At 42.0% G+C, this 23,717-nt stretch overlaps 1 protein-coding gene and 2 non-coding genes across 11 annotated transcripts in view; 1 reads left to right on the forward strand and 2 right to left on the reverse strand.

Annotated features, from left to right (window-relative positions):
- Window positions 1-11,657: 11,657 nt before the first annotated feature.
- Window positions 11,658-11,730, reverse strand: Trnaa-ugc (transfer RNA alanine (anticodon UGC)). Its single transcript has one exon. It is a non-coding gene; the product is annotated as a tRNA-Ala (tRNA).
- A 382-nt stretch (window positions 11,731-12,112) lies between these two features.
- Mettl16 (methyltransferase 16, RNA N6-adenosine) overlaps window positions 12,113-23,717 on the reverse strand; it is a 67,364-nt gene continuing 55,759 nt past the window's right edge. For all 9 annotated transcript variants that reach the window (XM_074046603.1, XM_074046610.1, XM_074046609.1 and 6 more), the window contains 3 exons: window positions 22,590-22,679; window positions 13,577-13,750; window positions 12,113-13,468 (listed from right to left, as the gene is read on the reverse strand). In XM_074046603.1, coding sequence (XP_073902704.1) covers window positions 12,857-13,468; window positions 13,577-13,750; window positions 22,590-22,679 — 876 coding nt within the window. In that variant the 3' untranslated portion in view covers window positions 12,113-12,856. The remainder of the gene's footprint in view (window positions 13,469-13,576; window positions 13,751-22,589; window positions 22,680-23,717) is intronic.
- Window positions 21,606-21,796, forward strand: LOC141414190 (U2 spliceosomal RNA). Its single transcript, XR_012439269.1, has one exon. It is a non-coding gene; the product is annotated as a U2 spliceosomal RNA (small nuclear RNA).

A 23,717-nucleotide genomic window follows, 5' to 3' on the forward strand; every position in this document is an offset into this window, starting at 1 on the left:
TTCAACTGGGATCCTCCTGAGCTCTTCCAAGTAGCTAAGATTACAGCCACGAGCCACCGGGCCAGGCTTTCTGACTCTTCTTGTCAGGGACCAACTCTGTACCATTAAGTAGGCACCTCTCTGAGAAGTATTATTTCAAAGCCATCTATTCCTTCAGGGATGAAGAAGCTGGGAAAATGAGGTGAATACAAATTTGAATGCTGGCCTCTCCCTTGCCCCCAATACCCTATCTGTTCCATAGCTTAGTGGAGATGCTTGCTATTTAAACAGCCTTACTGGCTTCCCATGTTTATTTGGGTCACACTGGGGACAGCAGCCAGGGAATGTTAGGCCAAAACAAGGGTTTAGAAAGGAGGCCCATTGTCACCTACGGGAGCTGAAAATGGCCTAACAGAATTTCTCATCAACCAAGGTTTCCCTCAGTTGGGCAATGGGTAGTGTGAGGTGGGAGACCCCTGTAAGAGGGAGGCATAAAAGTAGAGAGGAATGCCTAGGAGAGCTGTTTAAACATTTCAGCCCCACTTCCTGTTCCAAGGGGGTGGAGCCAGGGGAGTATATTCACTCAAAGGGAAGAGCAGTCTTCTTGATGTTTCAGCAGAAGGCTTAGCAGATTTGGGGAGTGATTCCAAGGCCAGGCGTCTCCAAAGTTGTTCTTAAAGTCTCTTCATGGTTTCTAGGCGCTTTGGACCTCTGGGGCAGGAGGAAACCTGGGCCATTGACCACCGTACACTTTCTCAAGTGTACTGGTTTCAATCTTCTTTCCATCTTGTGCACTTCAATGTCCAGTTCAAATCACACTATGTCCCCCAGTTTTTGTGGGGTTTTTGGTATTGGGGTTTGAACTCAGGGCCTACACCTTGAGCCATTATACCAGCCCTTTTTAGTGGTGGGATTTTTTTGAGATAGGGTCTCTCGAACTATTTGCCCAGGGTGCCTTCAAACCACAATCTTCCTCATCTCTGGCTTCTGAGTAGCCAGGAGTACAGGCATGAGCCATAGGTGCCTGGCTGTCCCCAGGCTTTTTTGTTGTTTTGTTTTTAATTCATTTATTCACATGTGCATACATTGTTTGGGTCACTTCTCCACCATGCCCCCAACACCCACCCTTGTTTTTGTTTTGGCAGTATTGGAGCTTGACCTCACAGCCTCATTTTTGCTAGCTAGCGATGTCCCCTAGATTTTTTAATAAGCTACCAGAGACATTCCCTTGGTGACACTATCTTCCTATCCCCTCCCTTCTCTCCAAGTGGTACATACTCCAAGAGCTATATGAAAATTACTTTCTTGACCCTTTCCAAGTGTGAAGTGGGGGAAAAGGTGTGAAGCTATATGGTATTCACACTAGATCCCAGAAGATGCCAACCCTTCAGGCCTAGTTGCTTTTGATTTTAGGGATGTTTTCACCTTTTGTAATTAAAACAAGACCACAGGGAGAGTCAGCTGTGGGGAGAAGAGGAAGAGACAGAAGACTGCTACACTCAGGGACACACTAGGCAACATTCATTTAACAACTACTGGACACCTAATGTGTCAGGCACTGGGCTAGACATCCTTTAGCCAAGGCAGGTGACCTTTGGTAAGCCAGAGTGGAGTAAATGGTGACTGGAAAGAATGCATGGCCATAGGCATACTGAAGGAGGTTAGTTTTGCATTCCGACATCATGCTGGATGCAGTACAATAGATGATAGACTATACCAAGCTCCCTAAGGACTCTGAAATGCTCATTTTAGGTTTAAGGGCTGGGTTTGTCAACTGAACCTGATTCCTGACAAGCCCATCAGAATGATAAACAGGATTCTGAGTTACTTTAACAGAGGTGTACCCTACAGGGCACCCACCCCAGTCATCAGTGAAGTGGGCTCCCTACAGCAGTCTTCATCTCCCTTCTACCCTCACCCCCAGTGATCTGAGGACTTCTCCAGAACCCACTAACCAGGAACAATTGGGTTCCACCTTCCCACTCAAGGTGACACAATGTCACAGATGGAAGAGTTAAGATCACCTGGGTGACCTCCCAAGAGAAGCTATCTTATTGAAAGTCAGTCACCAAGCTGCCAAATTGAGGAGTGGTCTGGTCCTCTTCTTTGTCTGGGCCAGCCCGGCCTGGACAAGTTCTATGAATGTGGGGTTGAGTCCCTGAAAGCCTTAGAGAAGTGGATGAAGATGGGGAGTGAACAATTACTCCCCTCCTTAGTAAAGACAGATAATCATTAACTTTGCTTAGTGCTGTTCCATAAACAAGCTCAGTCGATGAGTGAGACTTGGACTTGGATCCAGGAGCTCAGTGACCTCAGAGGAAACTGTTCTGCCTCAGGCCACCGTGAGGAGAGAAACATCTAACTGGGTCTGGGAAGATGGCCATTCCTTGCTGGCCTGAGAAGGTGATTGGGGAAAGGGGCAGACTTTTTATCCAGGCACCCACCCTGGGTGTGGACACTGACTGAGTAAGAAAGAAAATGCAGCTCAGAAGCAAAAGGGGAGGAGCCATGTACTCAGCTTCTCCGATAAAGAAGCAAGTCAAGCTGTGCAGTGAAGGTGGGGCTGTGGACACCAGGGGGTCACACTTGGGTGGAAGAAGCTGACCAACAGGAAAGGAACAAGGGGAAGGATGAGGCTCTAAGATAATCCCTTAAAGGAAAAAAGAAGTGGCTTTTCTGAGAGAAAATGAATCCAGGTCAAGGAAATGGGACTGGGCAAAGCTATGAGTAAGAGAGGTGGAGTCAGGCAATGTGAGTTAAGAGCCAGCTGGATCACCCATGGGTGGCAATGTTGGTAATAGGTAAGGCCCCTCCCAAGAAAGGGGACTTGAATGAATGTCCATAGTGCCTCATAGAAAGGAAGGTCTACCATTCCAGCAACCCAAGTTCACATCTAAAACCCAAGCTATAGAATCAAAGTCTCCAAATCCCAAGAGATGGGCTACCTAGGCTGGCAATTACGTTCTCTCTGAAGGACAGACAAGGCCCAGGCAGTGCCTACCAATGGCTGGCCTGCCCAAAGCAGATTCCAGAGAACCAGGGATGAGATCCACTGCATCAGATCTCTTACCAAGGCCCAAAACCCACAGGGAGTGTCTACTGGGCAGTGTGGGGGATATTCTTCAGAGCCTAAGGTGACACTTGCCAGCCAGTACCTCTCTTTTCAATTCCAGGCTGGGGGCTAGAAGAGTATGTACCCTAATCCCTTCCCTGTCCCATCAGTGCACCTTAGATGGCCTACCACCTGTCTCTCTGCAGTTACTACGGTAACCCTGAACCACAGATTAAATACAGTTAGATCCTTAAACTATGTATCATTCACCTACAGAAAGTCAAGGGCTGAATGTAAAAAAAACAAAACCCAAACAACCATAATAAAATATAGGCAAACATTTTTCTACTCTAGAGTGGTGATGGGAGTTTTCTACCCATTAAAGCAAACAAAGGAAATACAAAGACAAAGTGTGATAGATTTGATCACCTCTAGATGCTCCGCAAAAATAAAAATCATTTTTTAAAAATATAAATACATAAAAAGACAGCAGTATAGTGCCTACATTGCAAGTGTGAAGGCCTAAGTTCAAATCCTCCCCACCCCACCCCCCAAAAAAGTGAAAAGATAAAAATGGAAGTCTTGGCAAGATGTGCCCCTGCAATTCAATAGGAAAAAGAACACTTGGAATAGAAAAACAAACACAGAACATACATCTAAAATTTATAAACCATTAAACATGAAATGTAGTATACATAGGTGTAGATACACAGAAATGTTTCACCGTTAGCACCATAATAAAATTCAAACAATGGAGTAATTTCTTGCCAACAATTAATAAACAATTTTAAAAACTTGCTTTCTAATGCTACTGAAGGTGCGGTAAGAATGCACTCATGGAAATGTAACTCAGGACAGCATTTTTAGTGAACAAATTGGCAATATATAGGAAGAGCCTTTAAAAGAGGCATGTCCTAAAACAAAAAGAAACGCACAAAAATTTTTATACAAGACATTCACCAAAGTGTTATCTGCAATAGTGAAAACGTTTTTAGAAAAATCCGAATTTCCAGCTAGGAGCAGTTGGCTTAGTGAAGCAATGCACACAAAATATTATGGCATGTGAAGAAAACGGGTTGCCAATACACCAAAATATTGACATTGGTTGTCACAGGGCAGATGATTACTGATAATTTTTATTTTCACAAAATTTCTGAACCTGATATTAATTTTTTTAATGAGAAAAGTTATAACATTGCTAAATGAAAAAGATTACGAAGGAGTAACATGCAATGTGACCCCCGTTTGCTGTTTAAAAAATATATATGCATATAAGAATACTTGACAGAATATAAAATAATTTAGAATGGAATTGTAGGTTATCTTTGTTTCTTTGGGTGGTACTGGAGTTTGAACTCAGGGCTTCACAAATATTGTAGGTTTTATTCACTATTTTTTTAATACTGAAAACATTACTTTTGTAAAATTAAGTCACTGAAGGGGAAAGGTTGGGCCTTGCTTCATAAACATCCCCAAACCAGGTCTTTTCACCTTGTCTTCCCCACAAGTTATCTAAAAATGTGCTCTTTCTGCTGCCTTTCTCTGAAGGTCCTCAGAAATCGTCAAGGCTATTCTTCCTCTTTTTTTTTCTGTGTGGTACTGGGGTTTGAACTCAAGAGCCTCACGCTTGCTAGGCAGGTGCTCTACCACTTGAGCCACTCCGCCAGCCCTCGTCAAGGCTATTCTTAAGCCCAGGTGGGCCATGAGGAACATTAAGGCAGTGCCACTAGGGATGGAGACCTTGGTCTGGACGAGGGAGACTTCTCAGGGGGTACTGATAGGATTCAGTGGAAGCCTTTAGTCTTCTTTAGTAAAGAAGAGGAAGAGCAGAGAGTTCCAATCTGGACAGCCAGATGGATGGTGATGGAGAACACAGGAAAAGCAGCATAGATAGAAAGCTGGGTTAGACACATCCATGGTCACAGAGGAGATGTCCAATAGGCAGCTAGGTATGTGCATTGTTCAAAACAGGTCTAGATTTGGATAGGATGAACGTGAGTAATAGCTGGTCATAAGAGTACATGCTGTCAGTCAGAAATGGGAGAAAAGCATAAACAAGACCCATGGATAGAATCCTTAGGATTTTTCCTTTAAGAGGTGGGAAGAGCCCTAAAAAAGGAGAACAGGCAGCAGCCACACTTTAGAGGCAGAAGTGAATGAGTTAGGAAAGGTGGAGGCAGCATACACAAGTACCTCTGGGTGGTAGAAGAGGATATAAACTGATGATTGTTTTGCATTGTTTTGTTTTTTAAATAAAATACTGAATTTTCAGGACTTACAATTAAGTACATTTCTCATAATTCTCACAAAACATGAGAAGATCCACAACACATATTTTAGCATGGCAGTACCCAGTAGGAATTGAGTAAAAGCCATTCCCTTTTAGTTAGGAGACAGGTCCAGCTCCTGGCAGAGATGAGGAGCTTTTTCCCTTTGTGAATGAAGAAATCCTGGCCAGAATTTGGTTCATACAGCTCCACAACATACCCACATCTGACCCTGAAGGCAGGAATCCTGGGACAACTGTCTGAAGTAGGGATCCTATGTCAGACAAGATTGTGACCCCCTTTCCCAGCTAGAGACACCAAGTCTAAGAGTGGCAGATCCACAGGAGCAGGGCTAAGCCTCACTACAGTCACAGAGGGGTCCCAGGCAGAGAAGCTCTTGGGGTAGCCCGTTCTTTTCGAAAAGCAGCAGCACAAGTTGCCATCTCCCTGGAGGGCACTCTGCTGGTGTCAGCCAAGTACCCCAGCTGGGAATTCCTGGCTCTCTTTCTAGACTTCCTGGCCACACTCCCTGAAAAGGTCCACCAGATGGCAGGCAGTCTCTGCATTCCCCCTACCTATACTGGTTCACACACCTACCTGGGAAAAGAACTTGGTTTTCTGATGGTGTTACCTTCTCTGGCAAACACACAAAGCACATCAGTTTTGTGTTGCTCTGGAAGTGAAATATCTGGAGCAGCCTTATTTAAAAAAGAATTAGACCTCCTCTCCACTATTACACAATTATGTATTGTCAAAGAAGCATTACCTAATTATCAGTTACTTCACATTGATTCTGGTCCAACATGTGCTTTCACTAGACATTTTATTTTGTGGTTTCATTAACTACTTAATTGTCTGCACTACTGCCAAATACAAGATTCTGTGAAGATTTGATAGCATAAATTAAGAACTAATTATAAGTAATTTCACTTACTCTCACTTATTGATCATAGACTGGAAAATAATATTACTGTAAAGTGTTAAACTGTGAAACTGGATAAGACATGCTTTTTCTCTTTCCCTGTGTCATAGAACTGAAGCCTCCTTCTGCAGAGGTGAGTCAAATGACACTGGAAATACATTTTGATCTCAAGTGCATCACTTGTGACATTTTGAAATCTGGCACAAGATCCCAGTCTTGGCTTCTTGGTCTAGAGTTCAAATCCTATTTCAATGACTGCTCTGTGAATAATCTCAGGGCAAGTCACTTAAACTCTGAGCTTTCACTTCCCTTCAGCAATCACAGAGGGACACATCACCTTACAGGGTTACTAAATGAGACAATCCCCATGTAGAAGATGGACAACCAATTAATGGTTCCCTGACCTCCTTCCATAACTGGAAGTCTCTTGACCCATAGGTAGTACTCTACACCTGCCACCATAGACATGAGGTCTCAGCCTTCCCATGTAAGTCCACTGGTAGAAGAATTTCTGACCAGAAGTCAAAAACTCCAGGCAGCAGGAGAGATGAGAAGTTGCGGAGGTGGCTCTGTTTCTGCACTCCCCCAGGTGCCAGTCCTCTTACCAAAGCTCCACTCACTCTGTGGAGCACACAGCTCTCAGCTTACGTGAAGAAGACAAGACTTAGACTGACATGTCCTATCTAAAGAGTGGAACTGCACTGTGAACCCTGGGCTAATGAACTGCCATTTTCTACTCCATTAGGGCACCTGGAAAAGTGCCTTAGATTTATACATCCTTTGTCCTCTTCAGCGCATCACATCAAGCCACTTCTGCCAACTGCAGCTATGCTTTCTGCTCTATACTTCCTACTCTTGCTCAGTTCTCCCATTCCTAATGAGTACATGATCATCTACTTCCCTAAGGAAAGCCTTGAGGCCCCAGTGTTTCGGCTTGACTGAGACAGGCAGACAATCTACATGGCAAAGGGCATTTGGAGGTACAAGGTCTTCACTCAGTCACAACAGTTTTCCAGAGTAAAAGCACAGCCTACAAAAGGCAGCATTAGCTGTTCCAACCAGCAATTAAAGAAATAAACCACTGTTTTAGTCATTTGGGTGAGTCACAGCAGAGGATCTGAATGTCTTTCCAGAGTAGAGCAGGAGCTCTGGTATACAAGTGAGGCTCTGTAACTAGCAGGTGCCCCATGCAGGGTGCTCTAGTATTGTGCTGGTGTTCATGCAGCTTATGAATTTAGGATGATTAAAAAGGTTCAAAACCACCAGTGCTCTGCTCTGGGGCACAAAAGCCAATTCATTTTGTTAATGACTAGGATAGGGCAAACAAAATCTCCTGACCAACAGCTTCCCTATACGTGATGTGGTCATGTCCTTGTCCTTAGAACAACCCCTGTCTGGCATCTTTAAGACTTTCCTTCTTCCAAAGGGCTGTGACTTAAAAGTTTTTCAAACTGGACAATCTTCCTCCTAACAGGCCAATCTGTGAAGTGGCCACCACAAAACTCTGTGCCATATAATATGAGTATACAGAACTTTTTCTTTGAGTTCACACACCCCTAGGTTAGTAATATTCATGTTCTACCCAGAAACACCCATTGTAAGAAACAAGGCCCAGCTAACATACATAATATACACAAAACAGATCTTTACCATTCCACCCCACCAGCACTGAGGTTTGAACTCAGGGCCCCGCACTTACTAGGCAAGCACTTTATCACTTGAGCTGTACCCCCAACCTTCCCAACTTTTCATATAAACAACACATCATACAGGCTTAAGATGCAGGCTGGTGGTAGCATGCATGCCTAGCATATTGTATGGGTTTACTCTCAAGCAACACCAAAAAAAACCCCAAAACTTCAAACCCCCACATTACATGCTTATCTACCAACAAGATAAAATTCAAATGCAAGACCAACAAAAGAATATTGAAAACCATTTCTTTCTAGGAGCTGTCCATATTACTCATCCTAGAACAGTTTTTGAGAAGTTACTGCTTTAAGATCATTAAACATTTCCCCTCCAGTATCCCCATTAACTAGATACCAACAAAAAGTTAATCCAAAAAACTGCCCCAATCTGAATGTATTCTGAAGTAGAAAGAAAAAGAAAAAAAGTAAGTTAAAAAAAAACTCAACTGGAACTATTATATATAAACCACTAAAAGATTAAAAGGAATTCTATCAGATAAAAAGACATGAGTGGAGTTTTGTACTTTTACTTTTATTTTTCAAAGTTTTTAATGTGAAAATGAACTTGTTCACATAAAAATACTTATCTGCAAGTGGATTATTTCAAGAAAATTCCATGGACATAATTTTATCCATTCTATGGTGAAGTTAAGGCACTTGATAAAAGGGCCAACTGTGCCCCCATGTGGCTACAGAAGGAAGTGCTGCAGGTTGAGAGAGAGAGAGAGAGAGAGAGAGAGAGAGAGAAAGAGAGAGAGAGAGAGAGAATGAATGTGTGTATGTGTGTGGTGGTAGGAGTGGGGCCCTCCAGCCAGCCTGGCATTCATTAACTATCTCTGAAAAGATCGTAGGTTTTCCACAGGTTTTTGCATCTTTTCCACACCTTGCAGTTTTACTCCTCTTAGAGCTCAGAAACTGGTATGCTAATCATGTTATAAGATTTGATTTCCAGAGCTGACAGTATGGCTCAAGTGGTAGAGCACCTGCCTAGCAAGCATGAGGCCCCAAATTAAAACCCTAGTACCACCAAAAAAAAAAAATTTCCATCAAGAAAAAAGGTTTTATATTCTTAAAACCATATGCTACAGTAATTAATACAACCCCTTAAGATTAGCTGAAACTCCTCCAGAGAGTTGCCAACTCTTGTCAGGACATGTAGCAAAGCTCATGGTGTGGGAACAGTTGGATGAGGATGTGGGGTGGAGGAATCAAACTGATGAAACCAAAGCAGATTCCAAAGAACAGAAGCAGCTTTAGTTCGCCTCAGAAAACAAGCTCAGCTTCTGTTCTCATTTTAGCTATCAAAAGATCAGAAGCCAATTCTAGGGACCAGAATAGAATTTAATACCACAAAGACTTAATTTCATTATCAATCCACCAACATCAACATGAACTTGACCTCCAGACACTTAAGGAGAGTGTCACTCAACACTGTGACCCATGGGTCAGTAACCTATTTCTTTAAAGAAACAAAGTTCCTTTCCCCCTATATTGGAGATATGCTATCACACATCACATGATCATAAAGCAGATGCAAAACCTGAACAATTTTTAGATGTCCTTTTATGTTTTCAATGTCCTCTCATTACGCAGTTTAAGAAATAAACTATTCTCGGAGAAGGAAATGACACTCAAGTGCAAGAACACACTCACAGTTCTAGTTTTTCAAAGACTGTAGACACTACCCTGTCATGTATTATTTTTTAAAATTCTAGCATCATTACCTTAACACCTACACAACCTCCTTAAACCTGGGACTGAAACACAGACACAGACACAACTTTCGTGTCTCCAGATAAACAGAGTACTTTCTGAGAATCCCTAGAACTAGACTTGAACAAAGGCCAATACTGTGCCTGAAGCACATTTTAAAGAGGCAAGGAGTATAATATATACACTACTGGCATAATGTATTGGTACATTAAATGAAAAAAAATGTACAATATAAAGCCAAACATACAGAATAAATATGATTAAAGTTGGTCCCTTCCCCCACAGCTCACCTACAGAAAGACTGACTGGAAGGAAACACACTAATGCCAATACTGGTTGTTAGACAAGGTTGAGATCTCCAATGCTGGGATGGTACCCAGAATCTCATACACGCTAGTCACGTGTTTCACCACTGAGCCACAGCTCTAGCTCATCTTCCCCCTAAATCTTTGAGCATTTGCTACCTTTTTATAACGAAACACTTATTGACTACTTATCTGAATGAGTAGTTGCCATGTAATTCAAAATCCTGAAATTTCATCAAGAAAACAAGGGTTAGCCAAGTGTCTATGGCTCACACCTCCATCCTAGCTACTCAGGAGGCAGAGATCAGGAGGATCACAGTTCTAAGCCAGTTGGGACAAATAGTTCGTGAGACCCTATCTCAAAAAAGGGCTGGTGGAGTGGCTCAGGCACTGCCTAGTAAGTGTGAGGCCCTGAGTTCAAACCTCAGTTCCAAAAAAAAAGTATAGTATGATGGCATGGATCAGCACAGCCAAAAATTACTAGATAGAGAGAATCCAATACCTGGGATTGAAACTTGGTTTTGTGTGACCCTGGGCATTGGTTTCCTATTCTTTCAAATGAATGGGAATGACTAGAATAATGGTTCTTTATCCTTAATGGGTTACTGACCTCTCTCTGTCAGGGGCCTGCTCCCCAGGGGAAAAAAAAAAAAACAAACCCACATATACTCATGAAGCTTTTAGAAATAACTGCAGGAGGAGCTGGATGTGGTGGTACACACCTATAATCCCAGCTACTTGGGAGGCAGCAAAAGGAAGATCACAAGTTTTGGCCAGCCCAAAGGTAACCAGACTCTGCCTCAAAAACAAAAGGATGGGGCGGGGGAATGGATCAAGTGGCAGAATAATTGTCTAGCATTTGCAAGGCCCTGGATTCAATCTCTAGTACTGGAAAAACAAAAATAAAAGTGACTGTAGGAGGTTTACAGATTCTCTGGAGGCCCATGGGCCAGGTTAAATGCTCTCTCTCAGTTCTACCTCAACTGCCACAGGCTGAAGGCCTGATCAAGCTGCCACCAAGCTAAGCTGCTGAACCAGCTTTCTGCCCTAACCAACAGCCACTTCTCAAATGGATGCCTTAACTACTACTCAGCCCATCTTCTCTCAGGATACCAGAGGACTCTGAACTTAGAGATTTCAGTCTCAACCTAACTCTAGGCTGCTGGCGTAAAGCCACACTGTGAAAGTCACAGGAGATGCTTACCATGACACCGAGAGAAAAAACGAGACTCCCCCATATGCACCTGCAGAATTCTACTTTGAAGAAATGGTTACCTTGGCCTAAAATTCTCCAGTGCTAGCAGGTAAACCTGCATGGATTACAAGGGGAGCCACAAAAGGTAGTATTTGGTCAGCAACAAGTTACCTGAAACTTTCATCATTTATTTATTTATTTCGCAGTACCAGAGTTTGAACTCAGGGCCCACACCTTAAGCCACTCCACCAGTCCTTTTTTGTGATGGGTTTTTTTCAAGATAGGGTCTTAAACTATTTGTCTGGGCTGTCTTCGAACCGTGATCCTTCTGATCTCTGCCTCCTGAATATCCCAGTAACTAGAATTACAGGTGTGAGCCATCAGTGCCAGACTACCTGCTGGGTTTGAACCTAGGGCTTCATGTATGGTAGGCAAGTGTTCGACCACTGAGGCACACATCCAGTCCCACATAAGACAAGAAATTAAGCTAACCTACTACACATAGTACCTTGTTCCTTTTCTTTTTTTTTTTTTGGAGGGACTGGGATTTGAACCCAGGGCTTCATGCTTGCAAAGCACACACTCTACCACTTGAGCCACCCCTCCAGTCCATTTTGATCTGGTTATTTTGGAGATGGAGACTCTCCATTTGCCTGGGCTGGTCTTGAACTGTGGTCCTCCTGGTCTCAGCCTCCCAAGTAGCTAGGATTACATGTGTGAGCCACTGGTGCCGGCTCCCTTTCCCACTTTTATCATTAACCACTTACCCAGTCAAAGCCAAGAAACTATTTTCCTCTGCACCAGGATTCAAACAGGATTGACAGTTTTTAATTTTGACTATTCTTATATTAAAAACAAAATAAGCTCCACTTCACATGTTGAAACAAATATAGAACAGTAAAACTGCTATAAATTGGTACTTTGAACAGGTGGGGTGTGGGTGCATTTTGCTGTGTCTCAGTCACATCTTGGAGTTCTGCTTACCTAATTCTGCTTCTGAAATGGACATCAAAATGGCCATGAGCTGGGAATGCATGGTTTCCTAGGTGCTCCCCAGATTGGCCCTTCTCCCCAGCCTTACCAAGACTTCTTTCCATGACTCTCTTGCCATTCACCATGGGACTGGCTCCTTTCTAGAGACTGAAGCAGGGTTAATCAATCAAATGAACCCATGGCAAGTAGATTCCATCTTGAAGGTGACTCTACAAGAGGGATCTTGGGCCTCTGCCCTGCTGAACTGTCTTCACTGGAAGATAAGGGTGCCATCCCCCTCACAAAGCAACTCCAGGTGACAGAGACTCTGATGTCCTGGGTAACACTGACCTAGACCAGATGCCACACAGTCCCTTAAGGCCTCAGAGAATTAATCCAAAGCTGAGGTGACTGGCATGAGTCAGCTTTAAATTCCTCATGAGTTTACTGACAGCTTTTTGTTGTTGCTGATAACCATAATTCTTCCTCCTGAAATACAATTCCCTGTAACTTAAAAAAGGTACGTGTGTGTAAAATGAATTAACTGGTTTCTGCTTCCTAAAATGATTCTACATAATGCTACTAATGAATCAGTGGTGAAATTCCTCTTGCCACCCCACAGATATAGACCCCCCCCTTTTTTTTTAAAGGTGCTGGGGATCAAACCCAGAGCCTCCCACAAGCTAAGCATGCGCTCTGCCACCTGAGCTACACCTCCAGTTCCACATAGACACTTTTCTATTATTCAAGAAGTTTAGAGTTAACTAGCAACAAGCCTGAAAATTTGGTTACGTATGTAAGTACAAAGCTGGTTCATCAAATCCCTATTCTGGCCTTCAACCCAATGCATTTCAACTAAGGCATCATCTACTTCCTTCTTAACGTTGATCAAACACTTGAACAGGTAATGTCCAGCTACTCCTTGGAGGTGCTTCCCCTTTTCAGCCACTGGGTTGCTGAAGTGCTCAGAAGCTTCTTGGTCCTGGGCTCCATTGCTAGAGCCTTTGCAGCTTTCCACACTCTCCATCCCTCCCTTTTCATCATTCCTTTCATCTTCCATAGGTTCTGGGGTTTCCTCCTGAGACAGTGACTCCTGGCTACCAACAGTGGCAGACTGGTCTTCAGGTAGAGCAGGCCCACACAGGGCATTCTCCTGGGAACCCTGGGCCACAACTTGGCTATTTTCCAACTCTTTGGGAGTGGCCTTTTTTTCCTCCAAGGCTTGGATGACATCCTCAGGGGCTCGAGGAACCTCCCTCAGTTGTCTCACTCGCTCTCTTTTCTTTCTCCTTAAATGAATCCAGGAGTTTTCTATGGCTGTCAGGAAAAGGCTAACTTCTTCTTTTCCACAGGGAACTCGTTTATGCTGGACCTGTGTGGAGGACAGAATTTTATAGCAAATCACTTTTCCTTTCTTGTCAAACTCCCTTTAAAAAAAAAGATTATTACAAGCACTTTATCAACATGCTTAGCCACATACCTTCAGGTCAGTGAGAATTTTTTCTATCCACGTTGTCACAACTATTATGCCTTCCACTGTCTCAGAGCCCAAAGATGAAGCTTTGAGGGATAATTCTTTCATCACAGACTTCAACACTACAAATGTAATGGGTTTCCTTGGCTTCTCTAATTTTCTTCGTTTACTTGGTGGTGACTGAAAGAAAAAAGAAGTGTGTAGAGCAAAAGAAGAAAGTTACCCAAATAATTAAATCTCATGGTTTTTTTTGTTTGTTTGTTGATACTGGGGTTTGAACTCAGGGCTTCATGCTTGCTAAGCAGGCACTCTAACACTTGAGGCATTCCATCACCCCTTTTTTTGTGTTGGGTATTTTCGAGACAGGGTCTCAAACTCTTTCTTCAGGCTGGCCTCAAATGGTAATCCTCCTGATCTCTAGTAGCTAGTATTACAGGAGTGAGCCACTTGTGCCTAACTAAATCCCACATATTATAACAGACTCAACTAGGAAAATTTCTAGGACTTCTGCTTCTTATCACACAGCACCTAAAAGCACAAAGCACAAAAAGCACTAAAAGTCTTTGTGCTTTTAATATTAGGAATAACCCTTGCACAGGTTATTACCAATACTTAAAACAGCCCTGCACAATTGTTTTATCATCTCTCCACTTTACAAAAGGAAAAACTAAGATACAGGCTATGTCAACACAAGTTCTTTCCAAAGATACCAGCTGGCTGTGTTCCAGCCATCAGTACAGATCCCTTTTGTAGGGATGAAAGGTGTATGGTCTTGCCTATCTGTTGTGCCTCAAGCAGACTCGCACACGGCAACTCAAGGACCCTGGGACACTGTGTTCTTTTCCATAAAGACCTGCATGATATAAAATCACCAACTTGTAGTTGAGTTTACACCTGCTGAAGCTTTAAATACAGCAGCTTGTGAGACTACATGTTAGGAATGACCAGGCTGCTAAAATCATGTGGTTGAGTCTTGGCTGAGGTCAGGGCCAAGCCAGTGGCTAGCCAGAACACTGGATTTGAAAGCTGGTGCCATGAAAATTCAGACTATTATCATCCTTTCTATCTCAAGCTTGTAAGGTAAATTACATCTACCCACTAGAGGGACTCAAGTTCCATTTTAAACCCAAATGGCACCAGTGTACTTAATTTTATTTCTTTAAATTGGAAATGTTCTATATAATATTTGTATTTATCTTTATTTACTTATTTATTTTGGGCGGCATGGGGTTTGAACACAGGACTTCATGTTTACTAGGAAGGTGCTCTTACCACTCGAGCCACTCCACCAGTCTAAAAATTTTATTAGCATAAATTAATTGTATAAAAGGGTTTCACTGTGATATTTACATACATGCATATAATGTATTTTGACCAAATTCACCTTGTCTTAATCTACAAAGTTTTCTTTTTCTTTTTGGTGGTACTGGAGTTTGAACTCAGGCCTTTGTACTTGGTAGGCAGGCACTTTACTGCTTGAGTTATATCTCCAGTCCTGTACTACATATTTAAAAAATGACTTTTGGATATATATATATGTATATGTATAAAATGAACATAAATATGGGACTGCTTGCAGGGAACCAGCAAGGGGAGGGAGGGAAAGGAGAGTGATGGGGGGATGGCTATGATTGAAGCATTTTATTTTTTTGGTGGGACCGGAGTTTGAACTCAGCGCTTCATACTTGTGAAGCAAGCACTCTTCCACTTGAGCCACACTTCCAGTCTATTTTGTCCAGGTTATTTTGGAGTTGGAGTCTCAAAAACTATTTGTTTGGGCTGGCTTCAAACCATGATCCTCCCGATCTTGGCCTCCCAAATAAGTTAGGATGATAAGCATGAGCTACGGGCACTAGCTGATCAAGTGTATTATATCTATGTATGACAAGCATAAGGACACCTACTAAAAACTGTTAAAAAAAAAAAAAAGGGGGTGGGGATGGGAACAGGGAATAAAAAAGAGTAATGAAGGGTTAATTTGACCAAAGTACAATATATGCAGATATAGAAATATCACAGTAAAATTCCTTTTTACGATTAATATATGCTAATAAAAAATGGGAAAAAAAGAGTAACCAGGACTTTTAAAACTAACAAAACAAAATAAAAACAAAAAACTTTTGGCAAAGACCATACATAATATGGACACTGCTTAAGAGGCAGACTAGTACTTACTGACAAAATTAGAACTTTAAAAAATTAAAACAATTCTGAAGTCCGGGCAAAATGAGTAAGCAAGGAAAAGGCAAAAGGCTCAAAAGAGAAAACAATGGTCAGGTTTGAAGATCACTTCCTGCAAATAGGAATCTCGCAACTGTGCTGCTGTTAACTTAAGTTCTGCCTAGCAACAATGACACACAACACATGCACGAACTCAGCAAGATCCAATTACTTGGTGAGGCCTTGCATAACTAACCAGCACCCCCACATCGAATCTATAAAGAATAGAAGAAAATTTCTTTCAGAATTTTCAGAAACTATCTATCTATCATCTGTCTGTCTATCTATCTATCTATCTATCTTTGGTACAGGGAATCAAACCCAGGCCTCTTGAATGCTAAGCAAGTGTTCCATAACTGTAGAAAAAAAAGGAAGAAGATAAGGGGGTGAGGGGTAGGGGGTGGGAGAAAGACCAACTGGAAAAAAAAAAAAATTGAGGCCAGCTTGGGCTTCATAGTGAGACCCTGTCTCAGAAGACCAAAAACAAAGGGTGTTCATGTGTGTAAGAAATTGCTCTTGAGAAATTAATAGTGAACTCTAAGACTTGTCTGAGCCTGAATTTGTTCAATTATGTTTCAGACAAGATGAAACAAATTCATATTGACATTAAGGCATCAGTATTATTATCACTCAATCACCCAACACAAGAGACAATTCCTGTAGTGTACTGACAGCATAACACTGCATTGAAAAGCTTAAAAAAAAAGACTTATATTAAGGGCTGGGGACCTGGCTCAAGTGCCAGAGTACCTGCCTAGCAAGCGTGAGGCCCTGAGTTCAATCCTCAGTACTGCTCTAAAAAAAAAAAAAAAAAAAAACGAAAATTATATTAAGATGGGGAGGAAGAAAGATGGAAGTGTATGGGAGGATGATGGAAACCAAAAAAAGTAGGTTTCCTGTTTTACTTCCCAACATCCTGGGTCCTTACCATAGCCAGCTTACAGTAATGGGACAATCCCTAACAGCCCAATCCAGCACCCAAAGGTCATCTATAAGTATGATAAAAAGGATAGCCCTTCATTATCTCTTCTCATGTGTCTTCTGGCAATGGAGTAATCACTTGTGATCACAAATTCTAACCAGCAAAGTATTGCTGTTTCTCATTTCTTATGCTAAAGCTGGCCTGCAATACTCTTTTTCCAAAAGACAGAATGTACTCTTCACCATTTCTAGAAATTAAAAGTGAGAAAAGCACACCCTCACCAAACCTAACAAAAGCTCTATCAAGGATCTACTTGAACTGATAAGGAGGTTGGAAGCAGTGAATTAACTCATTATCTTGCCAACTCAGGACTGAAATGAAAGTTTTCCTATTCAAGTATGGGTCTTCTACCTTGCACTCTGGCTCCCCAGTTTCCCATATACAATGATAGATCAACAAATACGGTCTGTCTCTTTTTCTCTGTCTCTCTCCATCCCTCTCTCTGTGCTGGGGATCAAACTCAGGGCCTTGAATATGCTAAGCACACACTTTACCACAGAGCTATACCCCTAAGCCTCCCAAACTATAGCATTTCTGAAGATTTCTAATGGATTATTTTAATACACACATAACATGCATGCTCTCGGGATTGTCTTGAATTTAGTTTTACTCTACTATAAACTGATCATTCAGGCTGGGTGGGGTGGTGCGTGCCTGCAACTCTAGCTACCCAGAAACAGAGGTACAAAGACCCAGAGATCAAGGTTAATCTAAGCAAAGTTAGCAAGACCCTATCTCAAAAACAAAATACAAATAAAAGGGTTGTGGGTACAACTTAAGTGGTAGAGTGCTTGCCTAGAATGCTTGATGCCTTGGGTTCAACCCCAGTACTGGAGGAAAAAAAAGAGACAAAAAAGAGATAACTTATATAGCAGAAATTCTCCAGCAAGGTTTTTAAATGACTAATGATTAACTTAAGCATGGCCTATACCAATCATTCCAGTCCTCTCTTGTATGTGTTGAAAATACTTATTTGGCAGGACCACAGTAACATACAAGATCAGGTCTCGGATGACTTCTAAAAAAAATTTTTTGGCAGCACCAACGTTTGAACTCAAGGCCTCACACTTGAACTCAGGGCCTCACACTTGCTAGGCAGGCTCTTACCACCTGAACAACTCAGTCAGCCCCAAGACTGGGTCTTAAGAAACTGATTTAAAGTTGATCTCAAAGATCCCTGGTGTTAGGTCAGTTTTATACCCTGTTACAAATACAAGGATGCACAGTATGAACAGTGAGTCAAAAACACATAATGAAGCCACAGGCTCCACACAACCACTATGTTCTCTGTGGTAGCTACTAGAACAGAGAAAAGAGGAGAAAGAGGAGGAAAAGGGAAGGGAGAGGAGGAGAGGAGAGTTGAAGAGAGAGCCATTTGCCAGAGAGCTACTGAGCTCCCTTGTCTTGGTAAAGCAGCTTCTAAAATGGCCTCAAAAAAAAAAAAAAAGGCCTCAAGGGGAAAAGGGTGCTCTTGGCCACGGGCACTGGGGTCCCTGCTGTTCTGCCACCCTCTGAACTGCAACTGCCCCAGGTCCTACAGAAACTGGCAGAATGCTTTGAAATGGCATTCAGCACAGGCCACAACTATTTGGAGAAAGAGTCTAGGCACTAATATTACCACTTGGCCCGGATACAGACAGCTGGTGTGCTGAGAAGGATGGCTATATCTCACCAACACTGCTGAATGCTACCTATCTAAAAGGGATAATTGTAACTACACACATATATTTCCCTTTGGCATCAGTGGTTCAAGCCTGTAATTCTAACTACTCAGGAGGCAGAGATCAGGAGGATCGTGGTTCGAAGCAAGCCTGGGGAAAATAGTTCCAAGAGACCCTATGTCAAAAAGCCCTTCACAAAAATAGGGATGGTGGAGTAGCTCAAAGTGTAGGCCCCGAGTTCAAGCCCCAGTACTGCAAAGAAAAAAAAGGAAAAAACCTAATTCCTAAGGAATTGAAAAAGGCCTTATTTCTTTGTCATTATCACAAAAAAGATCATACTTAAGAAAGTAACTAAGAAGAGGGTCTTTAGCTTTGATTTTGCTCAAGGCTCAGCTTCTTAAACATCACCTCTGTTTTGTAGGTTAAAGTACAGCCTGGTATTGCTGGTTCCTAAACAATTAAACAATTTCTTCCTTCCTTTCCTTTCTTTTCCTTCCTTCCTCCCCCCCCCCCCGCCCTTCTTTCTTTCTTTCTTTTTTGTACTGGGAATCAAACCGAGGGCCTCACACATGCTAAGTACATACCCTACCACTAAGTGAGCTATACCCCCAGCTCTTAAACCATTTCTTTTTTTTTTTCCCCCCAGTACTGAGGATTAAACTCAGGGCTTCCATTTCTTAACAACAGAACACCTTTAATAAATAAAATCAACACCTAAATGATAAGAGCAGATCAGCTCCAGTTAAAAAGACAGTGAACCTAAAGTACCAACCTGGTATCAACCCCCAAGTGTCAATCCTGGGGTATCTACTTGGAATCTCTCAGCTATCTGGTATTGGTTGGAAAACCTACAGAGCATAAGTAGAGCATTGTTAGGAGACCCTAGCTCTAAAACTCATAAACTTATCTAATTTGACCTCTCCCCTCCCCTCATCTGGTCTCCAAAAAGCCTTCTGGTTATCACTCCCTAGACAGGAAAGGCCCAGACTTAAGGGAAATGCCTTGAACATAGGAGAATAAACCAGAGTTCCCGGGCAATGCTCATACCAAGCGCATACAACTTACTAGAGCTATGTGGTAGTCCTCCCTGCCCTTTTTTTTTTTTTTTTTAACAAATGTCAAAGTTTCTTAAAGCAAACCAAAGCAAAGCAAAAATACTGCCTTAAGCAATTAGAGAACTGGGACAAAGAGGCTAAGTGGCTTGTTAGAATCCTATAAAGCAGGGTCCTCACAATAGGCTTTCTTACATTCAGCAGCAGCAGAAATGATGGAACAAAAATTCTATCAACACTAGGACCCATTTTTTTTTTTTGTTGCTAAAATATATCCAGACAATGGCAATGGGCTTAGTGGAGGCACTTGAATCACTAGTGAATTAGAATTGTTCAGCATTCAGCACCAACAGAAAGGATACAGAGGGCCTGAGATAAGTGAAAACAGAAGTTGCCATAGTAACTTGCACATCTATCCTAAAATGGCAGGGGTGGGGGTGGGGAAGTAGGTCAATATTTCTGCTTAACTAGCTCTATTTCTCTGCTTCCTCTCCTTGTTTAAAACAGCATCCTCCCTCTTCACAACCCCCAACAGGAGCAAGAGAGGGAAAGTCAGGTGAGCTTTTCAAAAAAGCAGAGATAGGAAGATGTGTAAGTAGAGGGAAGTGGAACCAAGAAGGTCAAACCAAAATCTCATGAGTAACCTAGGACTACCCCAGGGAAAGCGGATGCTGATCAAGGGCACCAGTGCTAAGAAACTGTTGCTGGGTTACTACAAATCAGAAATTACCATTTTTTTCCCTAGCAGTTTAAGTGCATCTAATGGAACACTTGGGAATGCATTATTAACAGCTTAGGGGTGGCAGTAGTGGTGGGGAAGGAGGAATCTGAGGCCCTTAGGCAGAGGAATTCTTTGATGGTTGGACATTATGAACAGACAACACAGGATGCTCTAAAAGAGAGGGAGGAATGCTCAAGGGTTCATTTTCATAACAAGCTGATTGTCTTCATGTAGAAACACTGCACCCTGTGATACTTGGATCTGCAATAGGTACTAACCCAACTGGGCAAGGTAGATTGGTCTCTTCCAGCTGCAGTGTTAACAAATATGGGCAGCAGGCTAAGCAGAAGCAGGCAGAATCAGGTGCTGCTCCATGCTCCTAACAGCTTTCCCTACTGTGCAGGGCTAACTTAGAGCACTGCTAGGGATTTTAACCACCTGCTGTGAATGTCCTGGTATTTTAGGAAGCAACAGAAAGGATAATCTCTCAGCGGAGGTCAGAAAAGCAGGTTTTTTTTTTTTTAACCCAGTGACTTTTTTTTTTCCTTCTTTTGTTGCTCAGCTGGCCTTGAACTTGCTATGTTGCCCCAGGCTGACCTCAAACTTTCCATCCTCCTACTACCTCTGCCTCCCACAGGCTAGGATCAATCCTACCCCAGTGACTATTTCAAACACTAACTTCGAAGAACCCTACCACACCGCCCAGAGTCTAGGTTTCCATGGGAAAGACCACTGAAACAGGGGCACAATTTCAATACAGCAGCACGCCTGGATGCCTGGTGGAGGAAGGGCACTCAGTCTCAAATTAGAGCTCATGTTTGCAGAAACAAGGTAGCACCTGCAAGGGTTCCCCAGTCCTTCCACAGGTCTCTACTCCTCTGCCCTAGAGACACAGCAACATCTAAGATGGATTTAGAGATCACAAAGTCAAGAACTTAGGAGGTAAGTCCCCAGATCAGGTCTGCTGTAAGGACAGGGGATGGAGACTTGTGGGAGCAGGCACTAGGCCTCCAATATATACTATGGAAAGAAGGCTCACTCGATGAGTAGCAGTGCATGAGCGTAAGGTGGGTGGCTTCAGACAAGAAGCCAGCCACTCTTGGAGGAAAGTGTGAGAACAAACACATTCTGTTCCATCAACACCTCCCCATGCAGCCAAAAAACCTTTCAGTCTGGTCAGCTAGGAGGATTTTTGTTTGTTTGTTTGTTTGTTTTATGAGATAGGGTCTCACTGTGCAGCCCAGGCTGGCCTCAAATTCAAGGTCCTCCTGCCTCAGCATTCTGAGCTCATGAGCATGCACCACCATGCTTGGTTTCATCGGCATTGTTCTTTACATACAACAGTGAAGAGGACAGAAAGACATGTGAGATCACATCTTTTTAAAAAAATGTTCATTCTATTGCTTCTCGGCCTTTTGGCTAAGATCAAGTGTAGTATCTGTTCTTATCAGTTTAATATCTGATACATCCTCTATTCGAGGACAATATATTAAATGGATTTTTGGAACAGGGAGATGGAATAGGAGCTTGCTCCGTCCACTCCACGCATTGATCTGGTATTGCAGCACCTCCAGGAATGGTGCACCAAAAAAAAAAAAAAAAAGTTCATTCTGTTTTATTCTAGAGAATAACAAAGCATACAAAGTAGAAAGAATAGGATAATGACCTATCACCCATCTTCAAAACTGGTCAATATTCTACTGGTAACCTTTTTTTTTCCTTCCAGTACTGGGGTTTGACCTCAGAGCCTTGAACTCTTATCACTTGAGCCATGCCTCCAAACCCTCTACTGGTAATCTTAAAGGCAAGATAGAACCCTCCACTAAAATAAAATTATTCCTAAGTGTTACACATTTAAAAAAAAGAGGGGGGTATAGCTCAGGGGTAGAATACTTGACTATCATGTTAAGGCTCCAGTTCAGTCCCCGGCACTCAAAAAATAAAATAAAATAGAGAGAGAGAAAGGCTGCAACCAAAACAGCAACTTCTAAGTTCCTAGGAACACCAGAAGGCAGTTTCCCTAGGAAAGCAATAATGACAAAAGCAAAGAAACAGACTTCAGACTTCAATTTCCATTCCTGAGGAATGTCCACAAGTGCATGTGTTCCTACACATACATTACCTGCCATGTCTAATCCTAAAAGATACATTTCTGTCTACTGAACAAGAATCGCTATGTTGCACAAACCCACTGAGGAAGGTTCCACAGCCACCACAGTCAGACTTCCAGGACTGTGCCCACTTTATAACCACTTCCCATTTTGTCCTAAGCATTTAAGGGCAAACTTTGGGGAAATGGGACAATACAGATTTAGTTCATTTGTAACCTACTAAACCCCACTATGTGCAAGCATGTAGAGAAGCAGAAACAGTCTCTACTTACTGGTACTGTGACATCATCATAAAAACTCCAGGCTAAGGCCCATCTCATTGTGCGACCTTGGCAAAACTCAGTGAAGGTGACTTTAGGAACCTGAAACCAACAAACACAGCATCACGTCAAAGTGCAATGGTTCTACTAATGCTTCTGGCTGCTGCCTCTGTTAAATTAGTTGTTGCTCTTTTTTTCTTATTAGTTAGTAAACATTATTATCCCAAAAACAGATATACATAGCTGCTTGATAACTGATGAATAACTCCCTCCTGACAAAGTTGTTTTTGCCTCCCACAATAGAGAGAATTTACAGATTTGGCTCAAAGGTCCAAATAGAAGAATCAAATAAAACAGCTCTTCAGAGAATCATTTGTAAAGTTATTGAAGTAGGTTTTTTTTCTTTGTTTTCTTCTTTTTTAATAAAGAGAGTCAACCAAAACCTAGCTATATTCAGCTATCTAATCTCTTTTCTCTATCATATTTTAGCAAAGAAAAAGGAACTACTTTGTAGCTTTTACAAATTTACCAAGAAAGTTTTATGAAGAAAACAAAATGAGTAGAATGTCAGAGAGAAAATGACTAGAAATTTGGATTTTGGTGGAGTGTGTGTGTGTGTGCAAACAATTTATACACATGTTAAGTAAATGTAAAAACAATAACATTAAAAAAAAAAAAGAAACTTGATTTTAGGAGGGAGGGTGATAAGATATTCAGATTTTTTAGTTTTGGTTTCTCTCTGCTGTTCTACTCATCCTATCTTTCCTCACCTTCTCTATTTTAAGTGTCAAAGAAGCTCTTGTCTTAGTAATATGTAAGAAGTCACTCTTATCCCTAAAATTGGATAATAATAAAATTGGAGTTTTCAAAACAAGTGAAAATAAATAAAAAGGAAACAAAACACCACATTTAAAGTTTTATAGTATGAAGGAAAATACTATATTCAAACTATCATCAAAATAGATACATGGTGGGCTGCAGGTATGGCTCAAGCAGTAAAGCTTACCTGTCTTATTAGCGTGAAGCCCTGAGTTCAAACCCCAGCACCACAAATAAATAAAATAAAAAGTAGACACATGATCTGGATGTGGTACAGCATGCCTGTAATCCTAGCACTGTGGTGGGCTAAGGCAGGAGGAT

The sequence above is a fragment of the Castor canadensis genome, chromosome 11 (assembly GCF_047511655.1).
Source record: "Castor canadensis chromosome 11, mCasCan1.hap1v2, whole genome shotgun sequence".
NCBI lineage: Eukaryota > Metazoa > Chordata > Mammalia > Rodentia > Castoridae > Castor > Castor canadensis.